This window comes from Atheta coriaria, unplaced genomic scaffold, assembly GCF_025399875.1.
Source record: "Atheta coriaria isolate IRGN ID8LTWV9N9 unplaced genomic scaffold, Caltech_Dcor_3.1 hic_scaffold_5_pilon, whole genome shotgun sequence".
Classification (NCBI taxonomy): domain Eukaryota; kingdom Metazoa; phylum Arthropoda; class Insecta; order Coleoptera; family Staphylinidae; genus Dalotia; species Dalotia coriaria.
In genome coordinates this window covers 9,835,000-9,860,690 of record NW_027045447.1, presented here as the reverse complement: position 1 = coordinate 9,860,690, position 25,691 = coordinate 9,835,000, and the positions used below count along the sequence as shown (strand labels likewise).

The 25,691-nt window shown below is 35.1% G+C and overlaps 5 protein-coding genes across 7 annotated transcripts; 3 read left to right on the top strand and 2 right to left on the bottom strand.

The window, feature by feature from the left end:
• Nucleotides 1-44: 44 nt before the first annotated feature.
• Nucleotides 45-3,433, top strand: LOC135792704 (Golgi resident protein GCP60). 2 transcript variants are annotated; one of them, XM_065303379.1, is made up of 5 exons: nucleotides 53-372; nucleotides 443-731; nucleotides 791-1,109; nucleotides 1,170-2,765; nucleotides 2,835-3,433. In XM_065303379.1, exons 1-4 carry the CDS (start codon nucleotides 207-209, stop codon nucleotides 1,749-1,751), a joined length of 1,356 nt encoding a protein of 451 aa, XP_065159451.1. In that variant the 5' UTR covers nucleotides 53-206; the 3' UTR covers nucleotides 1,752-2,765; nucleotides 2,835-3,433. The 2 variants fall into 2 exon arrangements, with proteins under 2 accessions (XP_065159450.1, XP_065159451.1); XM_065303378.1 differs by having other exon boundaries at nucleotides 45-372; nucleotides 791-2,765.
• A 185-nt stretch (nucleotides 3,434-3,618) lies between these two features.
• LOC135792706 (alpha- and gamma-adaptin-binding protein p34) lies at nucleotides 3,619-4,540 on the bottom strand. The gene is given in 2 exon segments (XM_065303382.1): nucleotides 3,619-3,829; nucleotides 3,832-4,540. Coding segments are annotated over 2 exon segments (753 nt in total). The 5' UTR covers nucleotides 4,442-4,540; the 3' UTR covers nucleotides 3,619-3,686.
• A 223-nt stretch (nucleotides 4,541-4,763) lies between these two features.
• Nucleotides 4,764-5,551, top strand: Grx5 (Glutaredoxin 5). Its single transcript, XM_065303383.1, has 2 exons — nucleotides 4,764-5,161; nucleotides 5,223-5,551. The coding sequence occupies exons 1-2, from the start codon at nucleotides 4,909-4,911 to the stop codon at nucleotides 5,414-5,416; spliced, it is 447 nt and encodes a 148-aa protein (XP_065159455.1). The 5' UTR covers nucleotides 4,764-4,908; the 3' UTR covers nucleotides 5,417-5,551.
• LOC135792708 (pheromone-binding protein-related protein 6-like) lies at nucleotides 5,451-6,420 on the bottom strand. The gene is made up of 4 exons (XM_065303384.1): nucleotides 6,260-6,420; nucleotides 5,961-6,134; nucleotides 5,719-5,892; nucleotides 5,451-5,656 (listed from the first exon to the last, which is right to left on the bottom strand). Exons 1-4 carry the CDS (start codon nucleotides 6,299-6,301, stop codon nucleotides 5,639-5,641), a joined length of 408 nt encoding a protein of 135 aa, XP_065159456.1. The 5' UTR covers nucleotides 6,302-6,420; the 3' UTR covers nucleotides 5,451-5,638.
• Nucleotides 6,421-7,576: 1,156 nt separating this feature from the next.
• Nucleotides 7,577-25,349, top strand: Ptp10D (Protein tyrosine phosphatase 10D). Of its 2 annotated transcripts, XR_010548432.1 has the most exons (18): nucleotides 7,577-8,405; nucleotides 15,461-15,704; nucleotides 19,266-19,550; nucleotides 19,606-20,169; nucleotides 20,228-20,761; nucleotides 20,817-21,086; nucleotides 21,157-21,438; nucleotides 21,503-21,781; nucleotides 21,850-22,052; nucleotides 22,110-22,316; nucleotides 22,372-22,945; nucleotides 23,081-23,312; nucleotides 23,392-23,578; nucleotides 23,634-23,891; nucleotides 23,961-24,109; nucleotides 24,185-24,420; nucleotides 24,569-24,720; nucleotides 24,923-25,349. XR_010548432.1 is itself a non-coding variant. In XM_065303377.1 (17 exons), the coding sequence occupies exons 1-17, from the start codon at nucleotides 8,328-8,330 to the stop codon at nucleotides 24,952-24,954; spliced, it is 4,614 nt and encodes a 1,537-aa protein (XP_065159449.1). In that variant the 5' UTR covers nucleotides 7,577-8,327; the 3' UTR covers nucleotides 24,955-25,349. The 2 variants fall into 2 exon arrangements, 1 of the variants encoding a protein (XP_065159449.1); XM_065303377.1 differs by lacking the exon at nucleotides 24,569-24,720.
• The last annotated feature ends 342 nt before the right edge of the window (nucleotides 25,350-25,691 follow it).

The window sequence follows — 25,691 nt, the reverse complement described above, 5'->3', positions numbered from 1 at the left end:
AAGTAATTAACGCTACTCAACTTTTCATAACCATTTCTAAACAAACAAAATTATAAGTATAAACATTTCCAAACTAAATCATTGCTTATAAATCGACAATTAGTGTGTTACTTAAAAAGAGAAATCAAAGTGTTTAAAATTTGACACTTGCTTCAAGTGCTCCTAAAGCACCCAAAGATAACTGTGTGTCATTGACGTAAACAACAATGGCTGCAACGCAGGAAAACACCGAAATTTCGGGTTCCTTCTCAAATTTAAGAATAAACTACGAAAACGAAGAGGATGCGGCGCCTGTGAACGGTAACGAATCATGTCTGGATTATGGACTTCCATTACCTGAGGTGTACAAGTTAGCTGTCAGTTTCTACAAAGGTATTTATAACTTCACAAATTTCATCGAAGAAGTTTTAATTTTATTAAATAAGTTTATGTTGTATTATAGAAAAAGAGGGAAAGGCTGTGCATTTTAGTTATGAGGATAAGCTGCAACTGGTTGCATTCTCCCAGCAAGTTTCACATGGACCATTTAGTGAAGCAATACACAAGTTGCCCCCAGTGGGGGCATTAGATGTGGTTGGCAGAGATAGAAGGGTAGCATGGCAGAAATTAGGTGGATTGTCTTCAGATCAAGCTAGGGCTGGTTTTGTTGAGTTGTTAAGTAGAAAGTGTCATTTGTTTTCAACTTATATTGAAGCACATAGAAGAGAGAAGAAGGAACAAGAAAGAAAATAGTAAGACATTCTTATTAATATTTTATTGCTGTAATTACACAGTAAAATCAATTTTGTAGTAAAGAAGATGAAGTTAGAAAACAAGCAGAATATGAACAACAGAAACAAATAGAATTGGAACAACAAAAGGAGCAGGAACGACTTGAACAAGAAGAACTTATAAAACGACAGATTCAGCAGGCGCTCAATGAACAGACATATGAACAGTTTAGGAAATATTCCGAGCATCAATTTCCCGGCGAACCGGAGAAACAAGGCGCGCTAGTTAAACAACTTCAAGAGCAACACTACATCCAGTACATGCAACAGCTCAAAGCTGCGCAACGTGGTGAAACTACTGAAATCAGCGAGGACATAAAACACGAAACAAAAGACTATGTAAGTTATTTTTTCTATACTTTATTACAAGTATATTATTTGTATATTATATTTTATCAGGATTCAATAAATAACGAAAACGAAACAAAAGAATACGATGAAGACTCGCTCGATCAACTGGTCGCTGCGAATATGTGGACGCGTGCGGACATGGACGCGTTTAAACAATCCGTATCACAAGCAGAAGGCGATGGTGTTGTGCGCGTTGGCCACGGTGAGACTGTAACAGTCCGTGTGCCAACGCATCTAGAAGGCTCGCGACTCTTCTGGGAGTTTGCCACTGACCATTACGACATTGGTTTCGGTTTGTATTTTGAATACGGCACACCGACAACAGATCGTGTTTCCGTGCACATTTCTGAGAGTGAAGATGAAGAGGGTGACGACATTGAAGATGAACTCTACGATGAAGATCTCCAGTTGCCTGGTGGAGATTTAGAGGCGGGTTCGACCAATATGCAGGGTAATAGTAAGTCCCTGCTGACGGAGATTGTGCCGGTGTTTCGACGCGACTGCCAAAACGAAGTTTATGCTGGCTCGCACAAGTATCCCGGACAGGGCGTATACCTGCTGAAGTTTGACAATTCGTACTCGTTGTGGCGGTCGAAAACGTTATATTACAGAGTTTATTATACGCATTGAAGTAATTCAGACATTCAACGCTAAAATGCGTAAAACGTATATAGTATTTATATTTAAATATTTAAATTATGATTTCATCTTCTCTTCAAATCCTTTCAATCTTTAAATGTTTGTATTCCAAGATACGAGATACAAGGACCCGAAATGTTAGCTGTAGACCTAGCTCATCACATGTGTGCAATCAGTTTATTTAAGTATTGATCGTTTCTTTATTTGTATTTTATCTGTTATGAACGTTTTATTTTGTTGCCCAGTTTGGTGGTGAAAATTCGTAGTTAGATTATAATTAAACGCCATGATTCGTGAGATTTTAATTCCATTTAAAACTGATGTCGAAAAACCCTTAAAACTAACAACAGAAAACATTCTTTAAACATACAACTAAATCAGAACAAATTGTTTCCTTTTTTAATTTTAACTGTATTTTTATTGCCGCTTTTATTAAGATAACATCGTTATGATCATCCTGATCTATTTGATGGAAAAACAGGTAAATTAAAATAAACGTTTAATGTTTATTTAATTTGAGAGTTTTGATCTCTGAATGTGATTGCATAACTAAAATCAATGGAAGGGTAGACAAAATTAAATCTAAAAATATAATATTTCTTATTATTTATTTCCATTTTTAAATATCGTGTTGTTACAAATTGGCATTTTCAACTATGGATATAAATATTTTAAGTAAACTAAAAAAACGCATTTTAACCCCTTCGTAAAGAAGTATATCTAACTCTTTTCCTCTTACGTAAACTTCCAAAAGACAAAACTTACCAAACTTGTTGGAGTTGTTGGTTAACCTAACCGCCAGAGCGTAAAAACTACTCAACGAACGCAACGACAATCCTAACGAACCTAACGAACAACGCAAGTTCGACGCGCCGCGTATGCCGCGAAAACACCGATTACTTGGCGTACGTAAACACACATCATGAGTTAAAGCAATTCGCAGCTTTCCCGCCCTAATTATCTATGACTATCAATGAAAACTTTGTAGCATTTTATATCTGAAAAGTAAGTAATCCAAATAAATAAAACATTGGTTTCGTTGGTTTGATTCATATTAAATTTTTAAATAAATAGTGGACGATACAAGAAATGATGAGGAGCGCATTACACGATTGTCTTCTCAACGACGATCGGCCTTAAGCGAGCTCCCTGATGTGCCCAATGAACCAGCCACCCCCAACAAAGCACCATCTCCAGATGAACAAGTGATTATCCAGAGAGGCTTCAGGCGCAAGCCATTGACTTGGTCACCATATGATGGTAACAGAACTAGACTGTTTGGCCCACCCAGGGAGAAAACACCAGATCCAGAGAAGAAGCCCCAGAAGCCTGATATTAATGTGAAGCTAAGACGGAGACTGATTATGTCCTCAACTGATGTTGCCATGGGTGAAGTAATTGAGAAGAAACTGAGGAGTTGCAGGAAGGCTAGACTTTCAGGGTAATAATAATAAAATTTGTGTTCTCATTGAATTTACCTAGAATGGGGTAAATTTTATATTTTGATGTTCTCATGTTCAATTTAATGTGCCTTACTTTATTGGAAACAAAAATAAGTAAAAATTAATTTTATAATTTAAGAGATATAGTTATATTCAAATCAAATCAATGTAATTTTAAAATCTTAAAAGAATAACTAGATTTTTCTATTTTTAAATAAATATATAAATGAATATGATTAGTTTTTCAACCGAATATTAAATTCTGTTGTATAGAAGCTGCAATAACAGCAAAATACATCAAAAATAGATGACCAAACTTCCTTTTATTAAATTAACATTAAATAACACCTAAATATGAATTTTTTGCTTTGAAATTTCAAGTTTAACAATAATTAGACAGCAAAACATAAAAGCAGTGAATATTAATTATGTTTATTTAATTTTTATGGAATTATACACAGATAAATATTTAATATACAAAGAGCTACAAATCTCCAAGTTCATCTTCATCACCACCAATGGCATTCCAAAATGCAGTGACCATCTGCTCAGCACACTGTTTCCTCACATTTGTAGGCATATTAGATATATTGCTCTTCATCGACATCAAATTACTAAACAGCTCAAAAACATATCAGTTTCCTCTTCAGTTTCTTTACTCATTGGATCCTTATCACTCATCTCCATGTTAGACCAGAGATTATTCTCTAATGCTTCCAGAACTCGGTCCACACCAACTTTCTCCTCCCCAAATGCATCTTCCAACTCATTTTCTTCTTCTATCACTCCACTCTGGGTTTCATTCTGTGGTGGAAACAACTCAACAAACTCAAAGCCCTTATCTAAACACCATAGATTCGCATCATCTTTGGAAATAACTGTGGATTCATTGCAGTAGTTAGCAAGAAGCAGTTTAATTTCTGGTTGAATTTCAAGCTCATCAAAAAGTTGTGTCCATTTATCTACATCTTCCAATGCAGATGGTTTATTAGCATCCATGTGTATGATAAGTGCTTCAATTGTGTTCAGGAATGAGGCATTTTTGTCCAAGTTTGTTATATTGTCATTAAATCCAATTAAATTGATGGTGGTTGTGTAGTATTTTGTTTTTATTTGAAAGGGATGAATGGATATGTTGGTATCATTGTTGTGGGGTTGATGCTTGGTGATTAATTTAATGATAGATGCTGGTTTCGTGTTGCTGTTACTAATTATTAATACTGACGGTGTTGTTTCCATTGTTATTCAGATTTTCTTAGCAGCCAAAATCAACTTTTGGGTGATTTGGCTTGAATCAAAACAAATGTGACATTCAAGTGACATTACCGACATGATAACCTACAAGGCAAAAATATTATAACTTTCATGGATACTTTTAAATGATCAACATATTTTTACACAAAAAATGATTTGGTTGTTAAGTATTGTCAAATATCAATTTATATTTAAAGATATTCTCATAAAATATCAGATTATTTCTAATAAATGCTTATTTTAAGAGATATTTAGTTATATTTTGTATGAAAAACTCATTTTTATGTATATGATCGTTGATTATGAAATTCAAATAGATCGTAACCACAAAACCAGAGACAAAATCTTATCAAAGAGTCGGCGCTGGTATTTTCATTAAATTATAAATCAAATTAAAAAAGCATTTCCAAGTCACGTTTATCTTTGTACTTATTGAATAGACAGAAATCAAGATGAACGCTTTAACCAGACGTCCTATGGCAGGTGTTTTAAATAATATTTTTAAAGCACACTTCTGCACAGCTAAACCAAACATCACTGAAGACTTGACAAAAATGGTAAAAAAGAGTAAAGTGGTGGTTTTTATGAAAGGAGTACCAGATCAACCCCGATGCGGTTTTAGTAATGCCGTTGTACAGATTATGAGAATGCATGGAGTACAATATGATGCTCATGATGTTTTGAAAGATGAAGTTTTACGTCAAGGTATCTTTTTATATAATTATATTCAATTTGTTAGTATTTTATTATAATTTTTATTTTAAAGGTGTTAAAGATTTTTCAAGCTGGCCAACAATCCCACAAGTATATATTAATGGTGAATTTGTTGGTGGTTGTGATATTCTCTTGCAAATGCACCAGTCTGGTGATCTGGTGGAAACTCTAGAAAAAGCAGGAATTCGTAGTGCACTACTAGATAAAGATAAAGAAGCAGCTTCAGGAACCAAAGAAAAGAAGTAACTGGGATGGGAATATAGTGAGAATTTAATTTACATTCTTATTTTTATGTTTGTGCACTTGTAAATTTAATATTAAAATCTCAACATGTTGGATATAATTTACAATGGATTAAATGTAAAGAGTAGATAAAAAAAATTGTTTTCAGATTGCCTACAAACAAATCGTTCTATAAAATTATTCAGGAAATAATTCCAATAACTCCAATTGCTGATAAACATTCACTTAAGGAATATCAAAATGCTGCAAATAGAACCAAATTAATAATACATATATGAAAATACGCTGTATTTTAATAGAAATACCTCCTTAGTTTTTTCGTAGGCACAATAACAATAGTTGTAGATGTAATCCAGGGTGTCACCGGCGTGTGAAACGATATCGTTGCATTCCCTCATTGGTTTTTCATATTTTGCAACAAGATCGTCATGGAAAGATTCCAGGACTTTGTCAACCAGTATATTACCATTTGCATCAAGCTGAAAGTAATCATTACTTTCGCAGTAATAAAATTGCAACAGGCGATTGAAAAAATGTAAGTTCTTACGCCATCTTCCTGTTCAAAGCAACATTTCAAGAATGCTTTGAATCTTTGATCCGGGTTAAAGTCACCGTTGCGCGCATTCTCGATAATGTCCTCTGGACAACCACTTTGGTTAACACAAGTATCGTGCATTTCCTTGTATTTTTGTGCTGAAAATTCAGCCGTTGCGTATTGAATCTAAATCAGAGTAAAACATAATTATAAAGTCAGTAGCCTTAAGTATTTAGAAAAATGCAGACAACCCAAATTACTTAAATCCACCCCAATAACATTTATTGCTTAAGTTAAAATGTATTCTTTACCAATAAGCACTGCACGATGATGAAAATAACAACAAACTTCATCTTGACGGGGTTGAAACTGGTATGGATGAAATTTCACAAGTGGAAATCACTAAGTATTGAAAAACAATAGCTTGATTGGCAGTTTCCCAGTTACTTTATATGCCCATCAATTACATACATAACAGATTCGTAATGTGCGCTTATGGGACACGCAAGTTCACGATCATTATAATTCGTTTATTTTTTTAAATAATTTGGCCACGTGAATGGGTACATGCTTATTCATTTGCAAGGATATCATTTTCTTAATTGCGAAGGAAAGATGTGTGGTTTCGCGGCAGGTAACAACAAAGTTGGCGATTAGTAGATGCATCACCAATTAGCTATTAATTAGTAGCTTTAAAAGTTCGTATTATAACATGCAAAACAACAGGATTTTTTACATTGTAAGATACTGCATTTGTTACATAATTTCAGTCATTATGTAGAGCTGCAACAAATTACATATTTATTAATACAAGTATAGATTGGTTTTGTTAATTTAGAAGGAAAATTACATTGAATATTAATTTTAACCTGCTCCATAATTAAAAATAAAACTGTTGCGCTGTCTAAGTAAACAACAGCCATATGCAAACGTTAAGTCAATGAGATAAGTCGTAATTGCGTGCGTGTGCTGAGAAATACATATAAATATCATATAGTTTTGGGTATGTATAGAAATACATAAGAAAATATGGCGCACTCTACATCTAACTTATTTACTACTAACTAACATTTAAACTAGGCAACCAGTTGACCATTATTAGAAAATATTTTGCAGGAATTCCATTTTTAACTTTACGAAAAGGATAATTGGTAGAACTAATGTTACAACAAAGTTTGTTGATAGAAATAACAATAAATATGGAATATTTAAATATTTTTGTGATGGTGACATGTTATTTAGAAATTAGCTTTTGGAATATGTAATTTAAATTGATACATAGAAGAATTTTAGATTTTTATTAATAAAAACACATAAAAGTGCGTAAAAATTTCCAGGTAATCGACAGATCAACTTTTTCTATATTCTCCCATGTATTACTCAGTTTAAACATTTAAACAACAAATTACTCATCTTAAGTGGGTTTGAGCCATTTCTCGACCCATTAATACAGACCTAACTTATCTTGAAGCGAAAATTACCCACCGTTATCAATCAAATATCGCGATAACCTAACGACGCATATTCAAGCTGCCGATGTTGGCGAAGTAAGTGGAAGCAAGACAAAATTAAGTGGCAGACTGTGACCACCGAATCAAGTCTGACTTGTGTTAAGTCAGTATTGCGCGCACCGCGCACGTTGCGTTTTGCTGGTGTTGGTGCTTTTTGCCAGAAATGAAAGTTGCTCAAAGTTGTTCCGACCGCATACGAGCAAACGGCACGACCGCGCGAGCCAGCCGTGAGCTCGAAGCACTCGAAGCATTCGAGGCTTCCCCCGTCGCTGGCCTGTCCGTGACTGCGTTCGCTCGTTCGTCTCGCGTGCTGCTACTTCTAGTGCTCAGCCGCAATCCGCTAAATTCGGCCACCATGGCGACGTCGACCGTCGACGGCGGCTCGCGCATTTACACCGCTCACATTTAACAACTATTCCGACAATTCCAACGTGCGCGGATACGGATATTCATCACCGGCCACAACGAGCACATAATATATTCGTTATACAAGTAGTGCCATCGGAAGTGACTTAAGTCAAGTCAAGAATAACGCAGTGCAGTGCAAATCTTAAGCAAAGCAAAGCAATTCAATGTGTGAACAACTTTATTAAATAATAACTGAGGAGACTTTATCGGTGACACCTGTTTGATCAATATATCAATGTTTGCATTTATTACTGTGAAACGTGTGTAAAGTGTTGAGTGCATCGTGTGTACCTGTTGTGCTGTGTTCTCTGTTTGCGTCCCCGGTACCCCGGAATATCCTCCTACCTGCCTGCACAACACAAAGGAAGCCACACCAGATCCGCTGCAAACGAGGAACAACAAATGAGTCGCGCTTAAAACAAACGACAATTGACGGGGGACAACATCTCTTGGAAGTAAAATGACCAGCGGTTTGCTGCGTTTTCGTCGGCATTGGGTGCACACCTTCTCGCTTGTGCTACTTTTCTATTATGTAAAGGTAAATGAGACCATTTATTCTATATTAGACATACGAAATGTATAAAATGTCAATTTTACACTTTATACCTGCATTTATCATTCGTTCGAGCTTGTTATCAAGTATAAACAACAAAACGAAGTCAGATCTTTGTTATACATATTATTTTACACAGTAAATTACACCACAATAGTTGTTTATTTCATATTCGTGTAGCTATGACGTACGTTGACTAAATTGTGAATGTAAAAATTTAAATTTCCCTATTTTAGCATGTTCTGTATTCAAATGTTGCTCGTTACGTGAAACAATCCGAAAGTTTAACTACATAGTCAACTAACCAAAGGCAATTAGGTAGGTTGGATAAAACGTACTCTACCTAACCATAAAAACAAACGTGTTGAGCACCTAGAGTGAATGTGAGGTTAAGTAAGGTTAGAATACCGTTCGAACTTATTTACATCTAATGTAATAAACAGAAGTAAATGTGACTTAAGTCACTTTTTATGCTTTTGTTAGTTTTTTGGGAAAACAACGTCATTCAAAGAAATAACTTAAGTCACATGTCGTAAAACACGATCAATCAACTGCCAAAGCATATAACTTTTGTTTTCTGTGCTCACACATGACTTAAGCCGCATTTTACGACATTTCTCACCAAAAAACACTTCCGCTAGCGTCAGGAAATGAACACATGTCAAGAATAACGTGAGAATTACTTTTTTGTTACTTATATATAATAGGAAAGTGATTTATTTGCGTATATTTTCATTTGAAATTTTGTAATATTAGTTATGAATTGAGAATGTCGAGATAACCAACCTGTTGGCTGATTCTCATTGATGACGCGCTCGCAGTGAATGCTAATGACCAACACCATTCCATTCTTGAGTCTGCCTTCTTATTCACAATTGTATGTGCGTATTACAATTCACTTTGTGCCAACGAACAGGTACGAACGTTTCAAAAACTATTTGGAACAGTCAATAGTGGAACTTGCGCTACTCTGAAGTTGACTTACGTTTTAAGTCAAGACCGCACCAGAACAACATGCTTGACTTGGTTTGGTTGACTTTTTTTTAGCTCAACACGAAATTAACGGTAGCGTGAAACAAGTCGCCATTACACTGAATGGACAACTTATTAGTTGGCTTAAGTTAAGTCAAGTTAGGTCGCTTTCATATTCATTAGTAATTTTCTTCTTTTATGAATGTGTTGTTGAGTAAAGTGGTATTTTTGGCGTAGGATGTGACTCAATCTTCGTTTTCTTTTCTCAAAAATACAAAACAATTGATTCATTCGTTTATTGAACTTTTATTGCTGTTAGGATGTACTCGTATCTGGTAACAGTTTGATTGTTATCAAGACGAAGATTTGAAAGAAATTGCCGTTTAATTAAAAAGATATTACACGCACCTTGCGTTTAATCGTGACCCGGCGGTTATTAAAAGAAAAGAAAAACGTGCGTCTGTTAACATTGCTTTCCGTTTAGGTTGCGCTGTTGTTCATTGTTTGTTATAAAATAGTGTAAAGTAATGTGCTGTTAATTAATTTCTAGTTACGTCGGCTTAGAGTAATGTTTTAACCTCAATTTATTGTCCAAGTAAACATAATTTTTAAATAAAAATGATTTGACATTGACTGGTGAGGTAATAAAACAAATGACATCTCAGGATTAGAGGTTATGTCAGTGGTAACCGACTTTTTGACAATTTTACTCAGTTTAAGTCATAATTTTCGATATTTTAATAGTTAATTTTTTAATTCCAAATCAAAAACAAGAAATATTTATTTTATGAACTTCGTAAAGTTTGGTTATATATTGTAATCTGCAATACCTACTGTAGTAAAAGTCTAGGAACAAGTTTTATTGTTGTGTTTGCATACACACACAAACACAAACACTGCGTCTTGTGATGTGCAACTGGTTTCGCTTTGGCGTTTAATTGAAGGCTCAATTTGCATTCGCGTTCTTGGTCGTTGGTTGCTCAGTCGATTAGCGCAATCGCTTTCAACTCAGAACGACGCCTTAGTCCGTTTGAAAATGTATATATATGTATACCTTCATATTCACACAAAAGTACAAAACGCTGCAAAAGTTTATTACAGCGTGTCGCAGCTGCGAGCCGCGCGCGAAACAAAGCGCGCGCGCACGTTTCGTAATCGCAATTAGTTAGTGTGCTCGAGCGTTGCGAATTCAATGCGATTCCTAGGTAATTCAGCTCATTTTGCATACGACGGACGTGCAGTAATAGCACGTCTGCACGTGTGTACGCATACGGAATACAGACGTACGTCAAAGTCACGAACAAAAAATATATGAGGCACAAACAAAATTCAATTGCAAAAAAATGAACAATATGTTTTTCATAGGTAGATATCTAGACTGTTTATGAGTTATGTTCGTGTCGTACATGATCATCACGGATATTTACGTTGCGTAACTTTGCACGTCAATGAATCATCTTGTTTATTCAACTGAAATAATATTTTTACATAGAATCAGTCATTAATTGTAAGGAATAACAGGTTAGTGAAAAGATTAAAATGTAATTATCAACGGTCATTCATATTCGAGGTTATATGTGTCTTACTCATCAAAAAGTCTGATTTTGAAGTTTTTTTTTTAAAGTTTAGTTTCATCCCTTATTTAGCACCCTTTACGACATATATTTTGAAAGTTTTAATTGTCGTTCTGCTAATAGGGGTGGAGACGAATCCAATAAATCATAGATCATCAAAATCTGTGCAGCCGTTCTTGAGTTATACTTGTTGTAACTAACACAAGTTTTTTTATATATTACCAAGTGAGTTTTGGCCGGAAATACAACTACATTTGTATGTAAATGAATTATTATTAATATACTCATCATAAAACCAAAAATTGACGTGTTTAGTAAACAATTAAACAGAAAACATTAATTAAGTGCTTTTTCTGAGTGAGTACGTCAGTGTAACAAAATTTATTCCTTTAGGAGGTCACCCACATCAAGGTCTGGCGATTTTTTGAATGTTGTCTATATTTGCTGTTCATAAATCAAGGTTCCAAATCAACAAATCACATGAATAATATTTCATTCATTATACTTATGTGTGAATTATACTTTGATTATAAACATAACCGAACCAACTGAATTAAAGTAGCTTTAAATAGCTTTAATCAAGTTTAATTAAAGTTAAATAAAAAGTGTGCATGTGCGTTCTAGCTAAACTATTGTGGTGAGTGGCGTTTCAATTTATTTATTATTCAGCTAGTGTAAACAGAATCAAGCTTAATTAACTCTGGCCTGAGTTAACATTAGTAAGCACATGGCTCATCACAGGCATGTGCGCATGTGGGTTTTGTATACGAATAAACTGAGCCTGAAAAAACAACCGAGCAGACGAATCGATTAGGTTTTTCCGCCAGACACCAGCATCAATCACATCGCGTTTGAGTTTGTTTTGATTGCGATTTACAATGTGTGTCTGAATCTGCAGTGGTTTACTATAAATTGTACTCGGGTTGTCTGTAGTCTGTTTAAATTTGGAGTAATCAGTTGCCAATTGTTATGAGTAGAGTACATTACCCTCAAAATGGTTTATTGTTAGATGTTGGGGGTTGTATATAGCAGAAAAGTAGAAAAAATGGTACGGGATGACGCAATATCACTTGAGATTCGCTTGACCTTCTTGAACCACCACAAACCGCGACCAGGACCGAATTAAGAGTAAGCCAAAGAGAGGGGAGGGGAAGCTAGGGACCTGCGACTGGACTGCTGGACGACCCAGACACGACTGAGCACAGTGGTCCCTGCGGGCAACCCGCAGAAAGTGGTGGGGGGTGAGCCGCTGCTATGTGGCTGGTCGTGCTTATTAATTTGATGAGTCACAGCGTCTTAATAGCGAATAAATTTTACCCTAAATCCAATTAATATTAATATAGATATTTATAGGAATTATTACTGAAACGTATAGTTTTACACTATATTTTTTGTTAAAGTTAACACACCAAAATAAGTATTAATTTTGATTTTAACTCATTGCAAAACTGACGGCTCCTTTGACCATAGTTCCGCATTCGGTTAAAATTTTAAGAGTTAAAGAAAGAAAAAATGTATAACTCAGTAAGTAGATATTAAAAATTACTTATAATTGAGGTTAATCATATCATTTCTTGTCATAAATTAACAAATCAATTAAGCAATGTTTCTATTTTTTTCCTGTTCTGTCTGCTTTCTATGATGCAGAACTCCATCATACAAATTAACGAATTTTTCGCTTTCTAAATAATCTATTTGCTGTTTTGTACTTTTTGTAGTTTGCAACGATTGGAAAAAAGTGTATTCGAAATCCAGTTCATGTGTGCAGATAGACATTACATAACAAAATAGGTTATTCCGGCTTCGATTTCAAAGAGTAAAAAAGTAAAACCGAAAAAAAACAGCACACACACACCAACCAACCGAATGTTACGATTACGATGCATAATTCATAACTCAGAAATATTTCACATGCGTTCACATGTGATTTGTTTCATAATGCATACAATAATCCAGTTGGTGAATAAACATTTTGCGAATACTTAATAAAATATTCATGTCTTACAATAGACTCGCAACTAATTGTTTTATGTTTTCGAATTCAATTCACGAGTGCCAAAGTGATTTGTAAACTTTCAGATTCTTTCGAAGTGAGATTTAAATAAAAATAATTCTGCTTTGACTATTGTTCAAGTTGGTTGTGTTTGTTTCGTTCATTAACGCTAATCTTTTTGCTTTGCAACGAATGAATGGACGAATGAAAGTTGCTGTTAGAAACATTAAGATAAAAATGTATGGTGTATTGAAACTTTTATTTTCAACGTGTTATACATATCACGCTTTATTTTTTCTATTCTTTAGCGTTAACAATGCGCAGCGTGCGTTAGTTCATAGTGAACAACCTGCAATTTGTAACGATATTCAAATTTATCTTGCCCAATTATCATAATCATGTTTATATTTGTGAACCACTTTCGAAATCGATTAAATTAAAGCAATAATTATACAATAGAGGTGGTTGAATGTTTTGATTTAGAAATATTCATTTCAATTTGTAACTTGTAACATTTTTATGATAAATAATTGCATCATCTGCATCTGGCATCTTGTCTTATAATAATTTAAATTTGCAAAGTTATTTTGGTGGTTATGTTTAACGACAAAATGCGCTGCTTTCTACTTTATTAGCAATTTTATAACTTTTAGACGCAGTTGGCTCAATTATCACATTTGCACTTTAATAAATTAGTATTTGCATCATTTGCAATTTACTGTTCACAAAAATAAAGTGGATGGCGCCGAAAATTGGAACATTTCTAAAAATAATACGCGCATAATTTGATGCGGCGACAAATTCTTTAAATTGTTCCGTTGTATGCAACATGGCGACGTTCCAATGATCAAATCAGCAAAAAACAAAGAAAACTTTAAAAAGTCGCAAATTATAAACTTCGTAAAATAATTATATAAGTATTACATGTTGCATTAAATGATTTGCACTTGTTACCACTGAATCAACCTGCATGATCATGTGATTTTCATGTGTTAATAATTGAAGTGTCAAGGATTATTTGATTTTCCCAGAAATCTAAGCTTCTAGATTGTAGATAGATAGTTCATTGGTTTATAATTACTTCCTTATGACTCTCATTAACGTTGACCTTCACTCTGTGGCCACTGAAATGTTATTCTGTCATAATAACACATAATAATAACTCTGCCGAATAATGTGCTTTGGTGGTGAAAATTAAATCGAACAAGATTTGGGTTGATTTCTAATTAGTAGTTTTCGGTTTGATTAATATGCTAATTTGGCACGAGTAGGTCGTAAAATGCTACTTGGAGAAACTATTCGCCAACGTGGAGATGTTTGAATTCGAATTTGATTCGAGGCGCAGGTGCTGCGCACCAGGTGAGAATACGATTGTTCGCAAATGCAATATGATCACTTTCACACACACACAACGTGTGCGATTGGAGATTAGACAAGAGTGGTAGAAATTCAATCATCACTTTGATTTCTTTTTTTATTTCTTTGAATATTTTACAATATTTTAACGCCGCAAGTTGTTATGTTTTATAAATGTCACTAGGTTAAACGAAAAAAGTAAAATTAGTTACTTTGCTGGCTTTGGTAACATTTTAATTCGATATAAATAAAATATTGACTTCCGGTGCATCCGGATCAGTTGAGATATAAACTAATTTCCGTCGGAAATGTTTATAAAAATTAGATTTAAAGCGTCAGTTTATATCCATACATATTTAATATTTTTAAAAACAACTTTCTAAGATTTGGCCAGATTTTGACTCAACTTGCACGAAGCTCAAGGCTGATACATCAATATATAAGATTAAATGTTTTTATAAATAAAACTTACCTAATTCATTAGGTAAAACTATTGCGTCCTCGTACACCAAATGATTGTACCTGCCTCCACAGTGCAAATAATTAAGTTAAATGATAATAAATCGTTCGCTCGTAAAAATAATACGAATAATACTCAAATTAACATGTAACTCGTTGCAGTTGCATAACGAAAATCGACATGCAACCATAATCAACCATAATCACCATAATAGGAATGTAATAATAATATTTTACTTCATAATCCACACATTCGCAACAATGTTGATTATTAAAATGAAACTGTTTTGACTCTTCGATTCGCCTGACTTTGTACGTACGAGTAATATGTAACAATTTGCGTTAATACGTTAATTTATTGCTTGTTATGAATTTCTATTAACATTCCAGCGAATGTAAATTCCAACGAATTCCTAAGTATATCGTGCTTGGGCGACACACTGCATGATCAAAAGTTTCTTTATTTTCATTTCGGTGTTTGTTAACGCACTAAACTAATATTATTACTATTAATAATAATGTATATAGTTTAACTGTAAAATTCCGTTGCTAAATTCGACACACTTTAGCAACACGTGATTGTTAGATGTTAATTAAATTATCAATATGGCGTGTATTGAATTAATACACCTCTGATATAGCAAAAATATGTTTTATAATATATGTGGTTTATTTTTATGTTTCAGCAATGTTTGGGCGCAGAATTAGTTATCCACATTCCAGGCAACTTGAATCAAGATGGCGTCGTGTATCGCCTTGATTATTATCCGCCATTCGGCTATCCAGAGCCGAATACAACAATCGCGTCGAAGGATATCCACGACGTGATTAAATTCTCGCAGGGTCTGCCCGGTACCAAGTATGACTTCTGGCTGTATTCCTCGAATCTGACACATAATACGCTCACATGGACGGCAAATTTTACAACAGGTTAGTTAGATTACAAAAAAGAAACAAAAGAATAACAAAAAAGTGGGGGAAGATCCACATTTGGGTCGCAGACCTGGTAGCAATACTACAGGCGCGCTGCTCTTTCCCCCACCATATTTTGCGGGTTGCACGTAAACATAAAAAGATAGCGCTTAGTGAGCGCAGTGCCCAGGCGTCTCTTGATTCCTATCTATTCTCTCCTTTTCTCGGTATGGATTAGTTACGTCTCATGAATTCTTATGAATTAAAAGAGAATTTTTCAATCTTCCATAATCATCAATTCGTTGGTTGTTATCTCTTTTAGTTTAAGAGATATTAATTATCGAAAATCGTCGATAAAAAATATCAAGCACCCCACCATGGCAATTTTTTCTTAAAAATTAAAATTTCATCTCTCAGATTTCCGTTTAAACTATCCTATCTGATAGAGAAAAGTCCGTAGATTAAGACGCTGCGATCAGATCTTAATTATCTCTTTTAGTTTACGAGATATTCGCGATTGAAGAAAATGTGCAAAAATTGAAAAATGTAACTTTTTAGCACTTTCAGTCGCGATTTGCGACCTTTTACTGTAGGAAATATAATTATTTTATATTTTTATCTGTTTGAGAATTTTCCAGTCTTTCATAATCAGCAATTTGTTGGTTGCTACGGCTTTTAGTTTATGAGATATTAATTATCAAAAATCGTCGAAAAAAAGTATCAAGCACCCCCCCTTGGCAATTTTTTCTTAAGAGTTAAAATTTCATCTCTCAGATTTCCGTTTTAACTATCCTATCTGATAGAGAAAAGTCTGTAGATTAAGACGCTGCGATCAGATCTTAATTATCTCTTTTAGTTTACGAGATATTCGCGATTGAAGAAAATGGGCAAAAATTGAAAAATGTCACTTTTTAGTACTTTTAGTGGCGTTTTTTGACCTTTTACTATTGGAAATATTATTGTTTTATACTTTTATCTGATGGAGAATTTTCCAGTCTTTCATAATCAGCAATTTGTTGGTTGCTACGGCTTTTAGTTTATGAGATATTAATTATCAAAAATCGTCGAAAAAAAGTATCAAGCACCCCCCCTTGGCAATTTTTCTTAAGAGTTAAAATTTCATCTCTCAGATTTCCGTTTTAACTAGCCTATCTTATAGAGAAAAGTCCGTAAATTAAGACGCTGCGATCAGATCTTAATTATCTCTTTTAGTTTACGAGATATTCGCGATTGAAGAAAATGTGCAAAAATTGAAAAATGTCACTTTTTAGTACTTTTAGTGGCGTTTTTTGACTTTTTACTATTGGAAATATTATTGTTTTATAGTTTTATCTGATAGGGAATTTTCCAGTCTTTCATAATCAGCAATTTGTTGGTTGCTACGGCTTTTAGTTTATGAGATATTAATTATCAAAAATCGTCGAAAAAAAGTATCAAGCACCCCCCCTTGGCAATTTTTTCTTAAGAGTTAAAATTTCATCTCTCAGATTTCCGTTTTAACTATCCTATCTGATAGAGAAAAGTCTGTAGATTAAGACGCTGCGATCAGATCTTAATTATCTCTTTTAGTTTACGAGATATTCGCGATTGAAGAAAATGGGCAAAAATTGAAAAATGTCACTTTTTAGTACTTTTAGTGGCGTTTTTTGACCTTTTACTATTGGAAATATTATTGTTTTATACTTTTATCTGATGGAGAATTTTCCAGTCTTTCATAATCAGCAATTTGTTGGTTGCTACGGCTTTTAGTTTATGAGATATTAATTATCAAAAATCGTCGAAAAAAAGTATCAAGCACCCCCCCTTGGCAATTTTTTCTTAAGAGTTAAAATTTCATCTCTCAGATTTCCGTTTTAACTAGCCTATCTTATAGAGAAAAGTCCGTAAATTAAGACGCTGCGATCAGATCTTAATTATCTCTTTTAGTTTACGAGATATTCGCGATTGAAGAAAATGTGCAAAAATTGAAAAATGTCACTTTTTAGTACTTTTAGTGGCGTTTTTTGACTTTTTACTATTGGAAATATTATTGTTTTATAGTTTTATCTGATAGGGAATTTTCCAGTCTTTCATAATCAGCAATTTGTTGGTTGCTACGGCTTTTAGTTTATGAGATATTAATTATCAAAAATCGTCGAAAAAAAGTATCAAGCACCCCCCCTTGGCAATTTTTTCTTAAGAGTTAAAATTTCATCTCTCAGATTTCCGTTTTAACTATCCTATCTGATAGAGAAAAGTCTGTAGATTAAGACGCTGCGATCAGATCTTAATTATCTCTTTTAGTTTACGAGATATTCGCGATTGAAGAAAATGGGCAAAAATTGAAAAATGTCACTTTTTAGTACTTTTAGTGGCGTTTTTTGACCTTTTACTATTGGAAATATTATTGTTTTATACTTTTATCTGATGGAGAATTTTCCAGCCTTTCATAATCAGCAATTTGTTGGTTGCTACGGCTTTTAGTTTATGAGATATTAATTATCAAAAATCGTCGAAAAAAGTAAAATCTGATAGAGAAAAGTCTGTAGATTAAGACGCTGCGATCAGATCTTAATTCTTTTAGTTTACGAGAAAAATTGAAAATGTCACTTTTAGTACTTTTAGTGGCGTTTTTATCTATTGGAAATATTATTGTTTTATACTTTTATCTGAGAATTTTCCAGCCTTTCATAATCAGCAATTTGTTGGTTGCTACGGCTTTTAGTTTATGAGATATTAATTATCAAAAATCGTCGAAAAAAAGTATCAAGCACCCCCCCTTGGCAATTTTTTCTTAAGAGTTAAAATTTCATCTCTCAGATTTCCGTTTTAACTAGCCTATCTTATAGAGAAAAGTCCGTAAATTAAGACGCTGCGATCAGATCTTAATTATCTCTTTTAGTTTACGAGATATTCGCGATTGAAGAAAATGGGCAAAAATTGAAAAATCTCACTTTTTAGTACTTTTAGTGGCGTTTCTTGACCTTTTACTGTTGGAAATATACATATATATATATATATATATATTCTAAAACAATTTAGAAATATATTCTTAAGAAGTTTTTACTTCAAAAATGTTTCATCGTTGTATATAAGTTGCGATTTGTAAAAAAAAGTCGCATATTTAGTTATTCTGCAAGACAATTATGAACAATTAGTCCTTCAATAATCATTATTATACTATGACAATGAAATTTAATGGTGCTAGACCAGTAAAACAATTGAATGGTAACTGTGCGAAAATGAATTATTAATTTTTAACGCAAATAGTGATTAACTATAGTTTAAGTTGAAACAACTGGAGGATGTTCTAGGTTTGATGATTGTTTTGATGTCCGATGCGTAATTATAGCGTGAGTGTGCTTGGGTGTAGATTATTTGTTATTATCATCGCACGTTTTGCGGTTTCGTGATTGGGAACTGCATAATATAAACGTACACTTCCTGCATCAGCAATTATGCACTTTCAAACACGAATATGCATACAATTTATACGTATATGCGCATATTTACCAGTCCAGAAACTACATAACTTCAAATCATAGCTATATTATTCTAATGTCTTGTATAATCTAACATCACCAAAAATATTTTTATTAGTACCTGATCCACCTTCGAATCTCTCCGTCGCTGTACGTAATGGTAAGACAGCCGCAATCTCATGGAGTCCACCATCTCAAGGAAGCTACTCTACGTTCAAGTTGAGAATAAATGCTCTCTCCACCGCCCTGGAGCCTAAACCACAAACGATTATCGTGGACAATGTTGAAACGTCGCCGCATATTCTGCGGGATTTAACACCTGGTGCCACGTATCAAGTTCAAGCGTACACTGTTTTCGAAAACAAGGAAAGCGCTGCTTATACATCGAGGAACTTTACAACCAGTATGATTTGTACGTATTAATTATAGTTCAATACTAATATGTTATTTTTGTTTAGAACCAAATACTCCTGGTAAATTTATCGTATGGTTTAGAAATGAAACCACATTATTAGTATTGTGGCAACCACCATACCCACCAGCAATTTATACTCATTACAAGGTGTCCATTGACCCACCAGATGCAATTGAGAGTGTTTTATATGTGGAGAAAGAGGGAGAACCGCCTGGGCCTGCTCAGGCTGCATTTAAAGGACTTGTTCCTGGCAGGGCTTATAATATTTCCGTCCAGACTATGTCGGAAGATGAAACGTCAACTCCAACAACCGCTCAGTATCGAACAGTGCCAGTGAGACCTTTAAATATCACATTTGATAAGACTTCAGTGACATCCAATTCGTTTATTGTAAATTGGGAACCACCAAGTGGTAGAAGCGAGTTTGACAAGTATCAAATATCCTTGGGTTCCGTTCGTAAACAGCCTGCTGTTAGTAGGCTCAGAGAGGAACCCACATGGTGGAAATTTAAAGATAATCTCGAACCTGGCAAGACTTACCAGGTTGTGGTGAAGACCGTTTCAGGGAAGGTTACATCATGGCCTACGTCTGCAGATGTTACTCTCAGTAAGTTAATTTACTTTAATTTTAAATTTTGAAATTGCTATTGTGTTTTTCTTATTAGAACCTTTACCTGTGGTTAATCTCAAGGCAGAAACTGAAGAATCTCTAAATGTTGTCAATGTGCATTGGATATCCAACCCGAATAGCTTCCAGGAATCTTACGGGGTTTCTTATCATGAAGTTGAGAGCTCCGCTGGTGATTCCAATACAGTGACGACCAATGAAACGAAAATTACGTTAGATGCGCTACTTCCGGGAAGAAACTATTCGATTGCGGTGTCGGCAATATCGAAGAAAGTTGAATCCAATGAAAGTTTTCTATTTGTTTTAACCAGACCCAGTGCACCAATCATAGAAGACCTTAAACCACTGGTGGATGGTCTTAACATCAGTTGGAAGTCAGATGTTAATTCCAGACAAGATAAATATGAAGTTGAGTGTGTCAGAAATGATACTCTAGATAATCTTATCAAGACAACTTATGAGTCACGAATTGTATTAAAGGACTTGTATCCTGGTGCTGGGTACATGGTTAAGGTATTTGCCATTTCTCATGGATTGAAGAGTGAACCTCATGAATACTTCCAACCTGTTTGTAAGTTGTGATCAAAAATATTATACTTAGATGGATAACTATCAATTTTTTATAGTTCCAAGACCACCTCGAAATATGACTATTGAGAAGACCACAACGAATTCGGTGATTGTACAGTGGCAAGCTCCTGTGGATTCATTGATTACAGAATATGCCATTCGTTATCGGACAGATTCCGAGGGCACTTGGGTAAAATTACCGGGTGTAAACAATACCGAAGCGGAAGTGACTGATATGACACCCGGCGAAAGGTATACCATTCAGGTTAACACAGTCAGTTATGGTCTGGAGAGTAATGAACCTCAGCAGTTAAACCACACAGTCAGTAAGTAAATCCGTTTTATACCTGCCTTTGTTTTGAATGTGTTTGAACGTGTTTTGTGGTATATTTATAGGACCCAATCCAGTATCCAATATTGCTCCGCTGGTCGATTCCAATAATGTGACTTTGGAATGGCCACGACCTGAAGGTCGAGTAGAAACTTACATAGTTCGCTGGTGGGAGAGCGCTCAACCCTCGCTAATTAACAAACGCAACGTCTCGCAAAATAATAACTCCTCGGGACCCATTCGGTTGCTCGTTGGGGACCTCATGCCCGGCGTGGAGTATGAGTTTGACATACAGGCTATCAGCAATGACCTGGAAAGTGATGTAACCCAATTGAAAACACGAACAAGTATGACTACTCTCATCCAATGCAAAAAATATATTCTTTAAATTGTAATTTAATGAAATTTCAGTGCCTCTGATACAATCGGAACTTGTAGTGGTCAATAATCAACAAACTTCAGACTCTATCAGTTTGAGATACACCCCTACACCAGCAGACTCCTCGAAGTTTGATCTTTATAGATTTTCCCTCTCAGAACCATCGATAGCGGAACAAGAAAAGGCTGCGAATGATTCGGATAGGCTTGTGACATTCACCGGGTTAATACCCGGTCGTTTATACAATATTACCGTGTGGACAGTGTCGCAGAACGTTCCGAGTCAACCACTCCAACGGCAGGACCGTTTGTGTAAGTCGATTTTACGCTCGGCGGAGATCTCTACGGGACTAGGATTTTAATTTCTTGTTTGCGCACAGATCCGGAACAGATTGCCGGCATCAACGCGACGTATATTTCCGACACCGAGATCACACTCTCGTGGGAGTCGCCACGCGGTGAATTCAACGCCTTTGAGGTCCAGTATTTGACAGCGGATAACGTTTACATTCAGAACCTGACCTTGTTTAATTCCATTACAATCATCGATTTGAAACCTCATCGAAACTACACTTTTACTGTGGTAAGTTGAGAACACTCAGTCTGTTTCCGTTAATGTTAAGAAACACTCGTGCTTTAGGTTGTAAGGAGCGGTACAGAATCAAGTATACTGAGACGTTCACTACCTGTGTCTGCTATCTTCACTACAAAAGAATCTGTTCCCGGAAAGGTTGAAAAGTTCTTCGCTACGGATATTCAACCAAGTGACATAACATTCAAATGGATTCTACCGTCAACTGAACAAAATGGCGTCATCCGGAAATTCACCATTACGTATGGTCTTGATGTATGTATTTTAGAGTGTTATTGCGAAAATGTTTTCATTGTTTTTATAATTGCAGAGATCTACGAATACATTATTCAAAGATTTTGGCCCTGATGAGTTCACTGGCGTAATCCGACAATTAATTCCCGGTCGCACTTATGTCTTCCGTATACAGGCAGAGACCAAAGTTGGTTTTGGTCCAGAAACGACAGTTACACAGAAAATGCCCATTTTGGCACCTCCGCCACCCCGAGGAATAGTTGTTCCCACCGAAGTGTGCAAAAGTTCGTCGACGATACAAATCCGCTTCCGGAAGAATTATTTCAGTGAGCAAAACGGACCTGTCGTGTCCTATACGATTATAGTAGCTGAAGACGATTCGAAGAACGCTTCAGGCTTGGAAATGCCTTCATGGCGCGATGTTCAAGCATACTCTGTATGGCCGCCATATCAAATTATGGAACCTTATTATCCATTCCATAACAGTTCCGTCGAAGACTTTACAATAGGTTCAGAAACCTGTGATATGCGGCAAACTGGATATTGTAATGGTCCGCTCAAATCTGGCTCGACCTATAAGGTCAAGATAAGAGCATTCACTGCGCCCGATAAGTTCACAGACACACATTACAGTTTCCCAATTCAAACAGGTAGGTTGTCCTTGAATGCCTTATCAGCCATATAATTTAATGACGTAGAATTGTTGAGTTGAGTGGAATATAGTTTTAGTTAGGTGGTGGGACTATTACAGTAACTGACTCATTGAACCGTTTAATTATTTATAGACCAAAACAATACGCCGATTATATTGGGCATCGTTATACCGATACTAGTAATTGCGACGATCCTCGTCATACTGTTCATTCGCAAGCGGCGGTCGCAAGGTCGGAAGGCGACCGAAAGTCGCAATAACGACAACATGTCAGTGCCTGATTCGGTGATCGAAACGAATCGACCTATTCGGATTAACGCCTTTGCAAACCATTATAGATTAATGTCGGCCGATTCAGATTTCAGGTAAATGCTTCAATTATTTAATAATGTCGTAATTGTAGTGTGTCATCTATTTGCTTACTCAAACAATAATTGTTTACAGATTTAGCGAAGAATTTGAAGAATTGAAACATGTCGGCCGCGAACAAGCATGCAGTTTTGCTGATTTACCTTGCAATCGGCCCAAAAACAGATTTACAAATATTTTACCTTATGACCATTCAAGATACAAACTACAGCCCGTTGATGATGAAGAAGGATCAGATTATATTAATGCAAATTATGTACCTGTACGTATACTAATTTAAAATACTGAACTATATTAATAGAAGTTATTATGTTTAGGGTCACAATTCACCACGGGAATTTATAGTAACACAAGGACCTCTTCATTCGACAAGGGACGATTTTTGGCGAATGTGTTGGGAGAGTAACTCGCGCGCCATCATAATGTTGACGCGTTGTGTAGAAAAGGGAAGAGAAAAGTGCGACCATTACTGGCCGTACGACACCATGCCCGTTTACTACGGGGACATTTCCGTCCAGATTCTCAACGAGAGTCGATATCCTGATTGGAATATTTCCGAATTTATGGTTTGTCGTGTAAGTTATGCCATAAAAATATACATGTAAGAATTATGACTCATCTAGAATTTGTTTTTCTTGCTTTAGGGTGATACTCAACGTGTGATAAGACATTTCCACTTTACGACATGGCCAGATTTCGGCGTGCCAAATCCCCCGCATACTCTGGTACGATTCGTACGCGCGTTTAGAGAAAGGGTTGGGTCTGATCAACGGCCCATTGTTGTACACTGCAGGTAATGTGTAAAATTAAACTTGTTTTAAACACTTCGTAAATATTTATTAATATTAATATTTGTTTGTGTTTTTAGTGCGGGTGTCGGTCGTTCGGGGACATTTATATGCCTAGACCGTATTCTACAGCAAATTCTGGTGTTTGACCATGTGGACATCTTTGCCATAGTGTATGCGATGCGTAAAGAACGAGTATGGATGGTTCAAACTGAGCAGCAGTATATTTGTATCCACCAGTGTTTGCTTGCGGTGCTAGAGGGCAAGGAGCTGAGCGGACCACCGCGTGAAATTCACGAAAATCAGGGATTTGAAGGTACATAAGCCTAAATATTATCCTTCTTTTATGAATCTATTATATTTCTAAATATTTTAAAAGAGTAGTATTAACCGTAATATTTTAAAATAAATTTTACTGTTGGAGTACTAACAAAGTTATTATATCTAACTATTTTACGACGTAGGCAAAGGTGTAGGGAATGGTGCGGTGAATGAACCGATGGGTCCTGGCGAGAAGGAGCGGTAACGCGTACATACTACATATTCTTTCTTGTATCAACTCCTTCCTCTATTTGTACTCTATTCGTAAACTGGGGCAGCACACACATGTTTTGTGGTAATTTGGATTATACATTGAATGTTTGCATGATCACTTCTAGAATGATTAGTAAACATCACAATATCACAAGCATTGTTATCTGCATTTATTACTATTTATCAAATTGTTGTATTTTGTTTGACACGCGTGAAATATTTGCATGTACATTTAATTGTAGTGAAATATGTGTTGAGATTTTTAAATTGTTTGTGTGTTTTAGATGATGAGGGCATTGCCGAATCAGGCATGTAGACAAAATGTGATCCAGAACAAAAGGAATTGGAATCTACAACTTCTTCTTTGAACAAGTTTAGAATATAGCAATCTATTTATATACATACTTTATTTAACACACCCTAGGATGTTAGTTTAACTTGAATGATATTTTTTTATGTATTGACAGTAATACTCGTTTACTCGATTGTTTTTATTCTTTAACAACTCATAATGTGTTGTGTCGAATATGATTTTGACGATTTTTGTACATACACAACATAACTAATGTAATTTAGAGTTAACTCAATATGTATAGGTAGTCATTAATTGTTTATTTACTTTATAAATATCTCTATTTTTTGATTTATTCAGCAATGAAAAGATGAGTGTAATGGTGGAAACAACAAAATAAAGTAATATTTTTGTTAAAATGTTGTTTTTTGTGTTGCCTGAGTGGTGCTGAAGGCAAGTCATATGTCACCTTCTTGTTATTTATCCTTGTTATCCTTGTTATTTACTTATCCAGGCGCTGGATATTCAACCGAACTTAAATGGCTTGGTACATTTTAGGTACTTTTCTAAGTACTGTACATTTTTCTGGTCTCCTTTCAGCCTAGACTTTCAACAAGGAATTACAAGAGGAAGAAAGATATTCCATCAGTTTTCCGATATCAGCATATGGAAACCGGAATCGACCATTTAGGCGCTATTTACAATTTTAATTAAAAAAAAGTTTTTTTATGCCAATAGGGCCTTAATCACAATTATGTTAC

Bases quoted from the DNA above. Each gene is read 5' to 3' on its own strand.
- LOC135792704 (XM_065303378.1), top strand. From the start codon at position 207: ATGGCTGCAACGCAGGAAAACACCGAAATTTCGGGTTCCTTCTCAAAT. The intron at 373-442 runs GTATTTATAACT...GTTGTATTATAG, and splicing joins AGCTGTCAGTTTCTACAAAG to AAAAAGAGGGAAAGGCTGTG. The intron at 732-790 runs GTAAGACATTCT...TCAATTTTGTAG, and splicing joins AAGGAACAAGAAAGAAAATA to TAAAGAAGATGAAGTTAGAA.
- Grx5 (XM_065303383.1), top strand. From the start codon at position 4,909: ATGAACGCTTTAACCAGACGTCCTATGGCAGGTGTTTTAAATAATATT. The intron at 5,162-5,222 runs GTATCTTTTTAT...TTTATTTTAAAG, and splicing joins AGATGAAGTTTTACGTCAAG to GTGTTAAAGATTTTTCAAGC.
- LOC135792708 (XM_065303384.1), bottom strand. From the start codon at position 6,301: ATGAAGTTTGTTGTTATTTTCATCATCGTGCAGTGCTTATTG. The intron at 6,135-6,259 runs GTAAAGAATACA...ACTCTGATTTAG, and splicing joins TCATCGTGCAGTGCTTATTG to ATTCAATACGCAACGGCTGA. The intron at 5,893-5,960 runs GTAAGAACTTAC...GATTACTTTCAG, and splicing joins GCTTTGAACAGGAAGATGGC to CTTGATGCAAATGGTAATAT.
- Ptp10D (XM_065303377.1), top strand. From the start codon at position 8,328: ATGACCAGCGGTTTGCTGCGTTTTCGTCGGCATTGGGTGCACACCTTC. The intron at 15,705-19,265 runs GTTAGTTAGATT...TATTTTTATTAG, and splicing joins GACGGCAAATTTTACAACAG to TACCTGATCCACCTTCGAAT. The intron at 22,317-22,371 runs GTATGTATTTTA...TTATAATTGCAG, and splicing joins CCATTACGTATGGTCTTGAT to AGATCTACGAATACATTATT.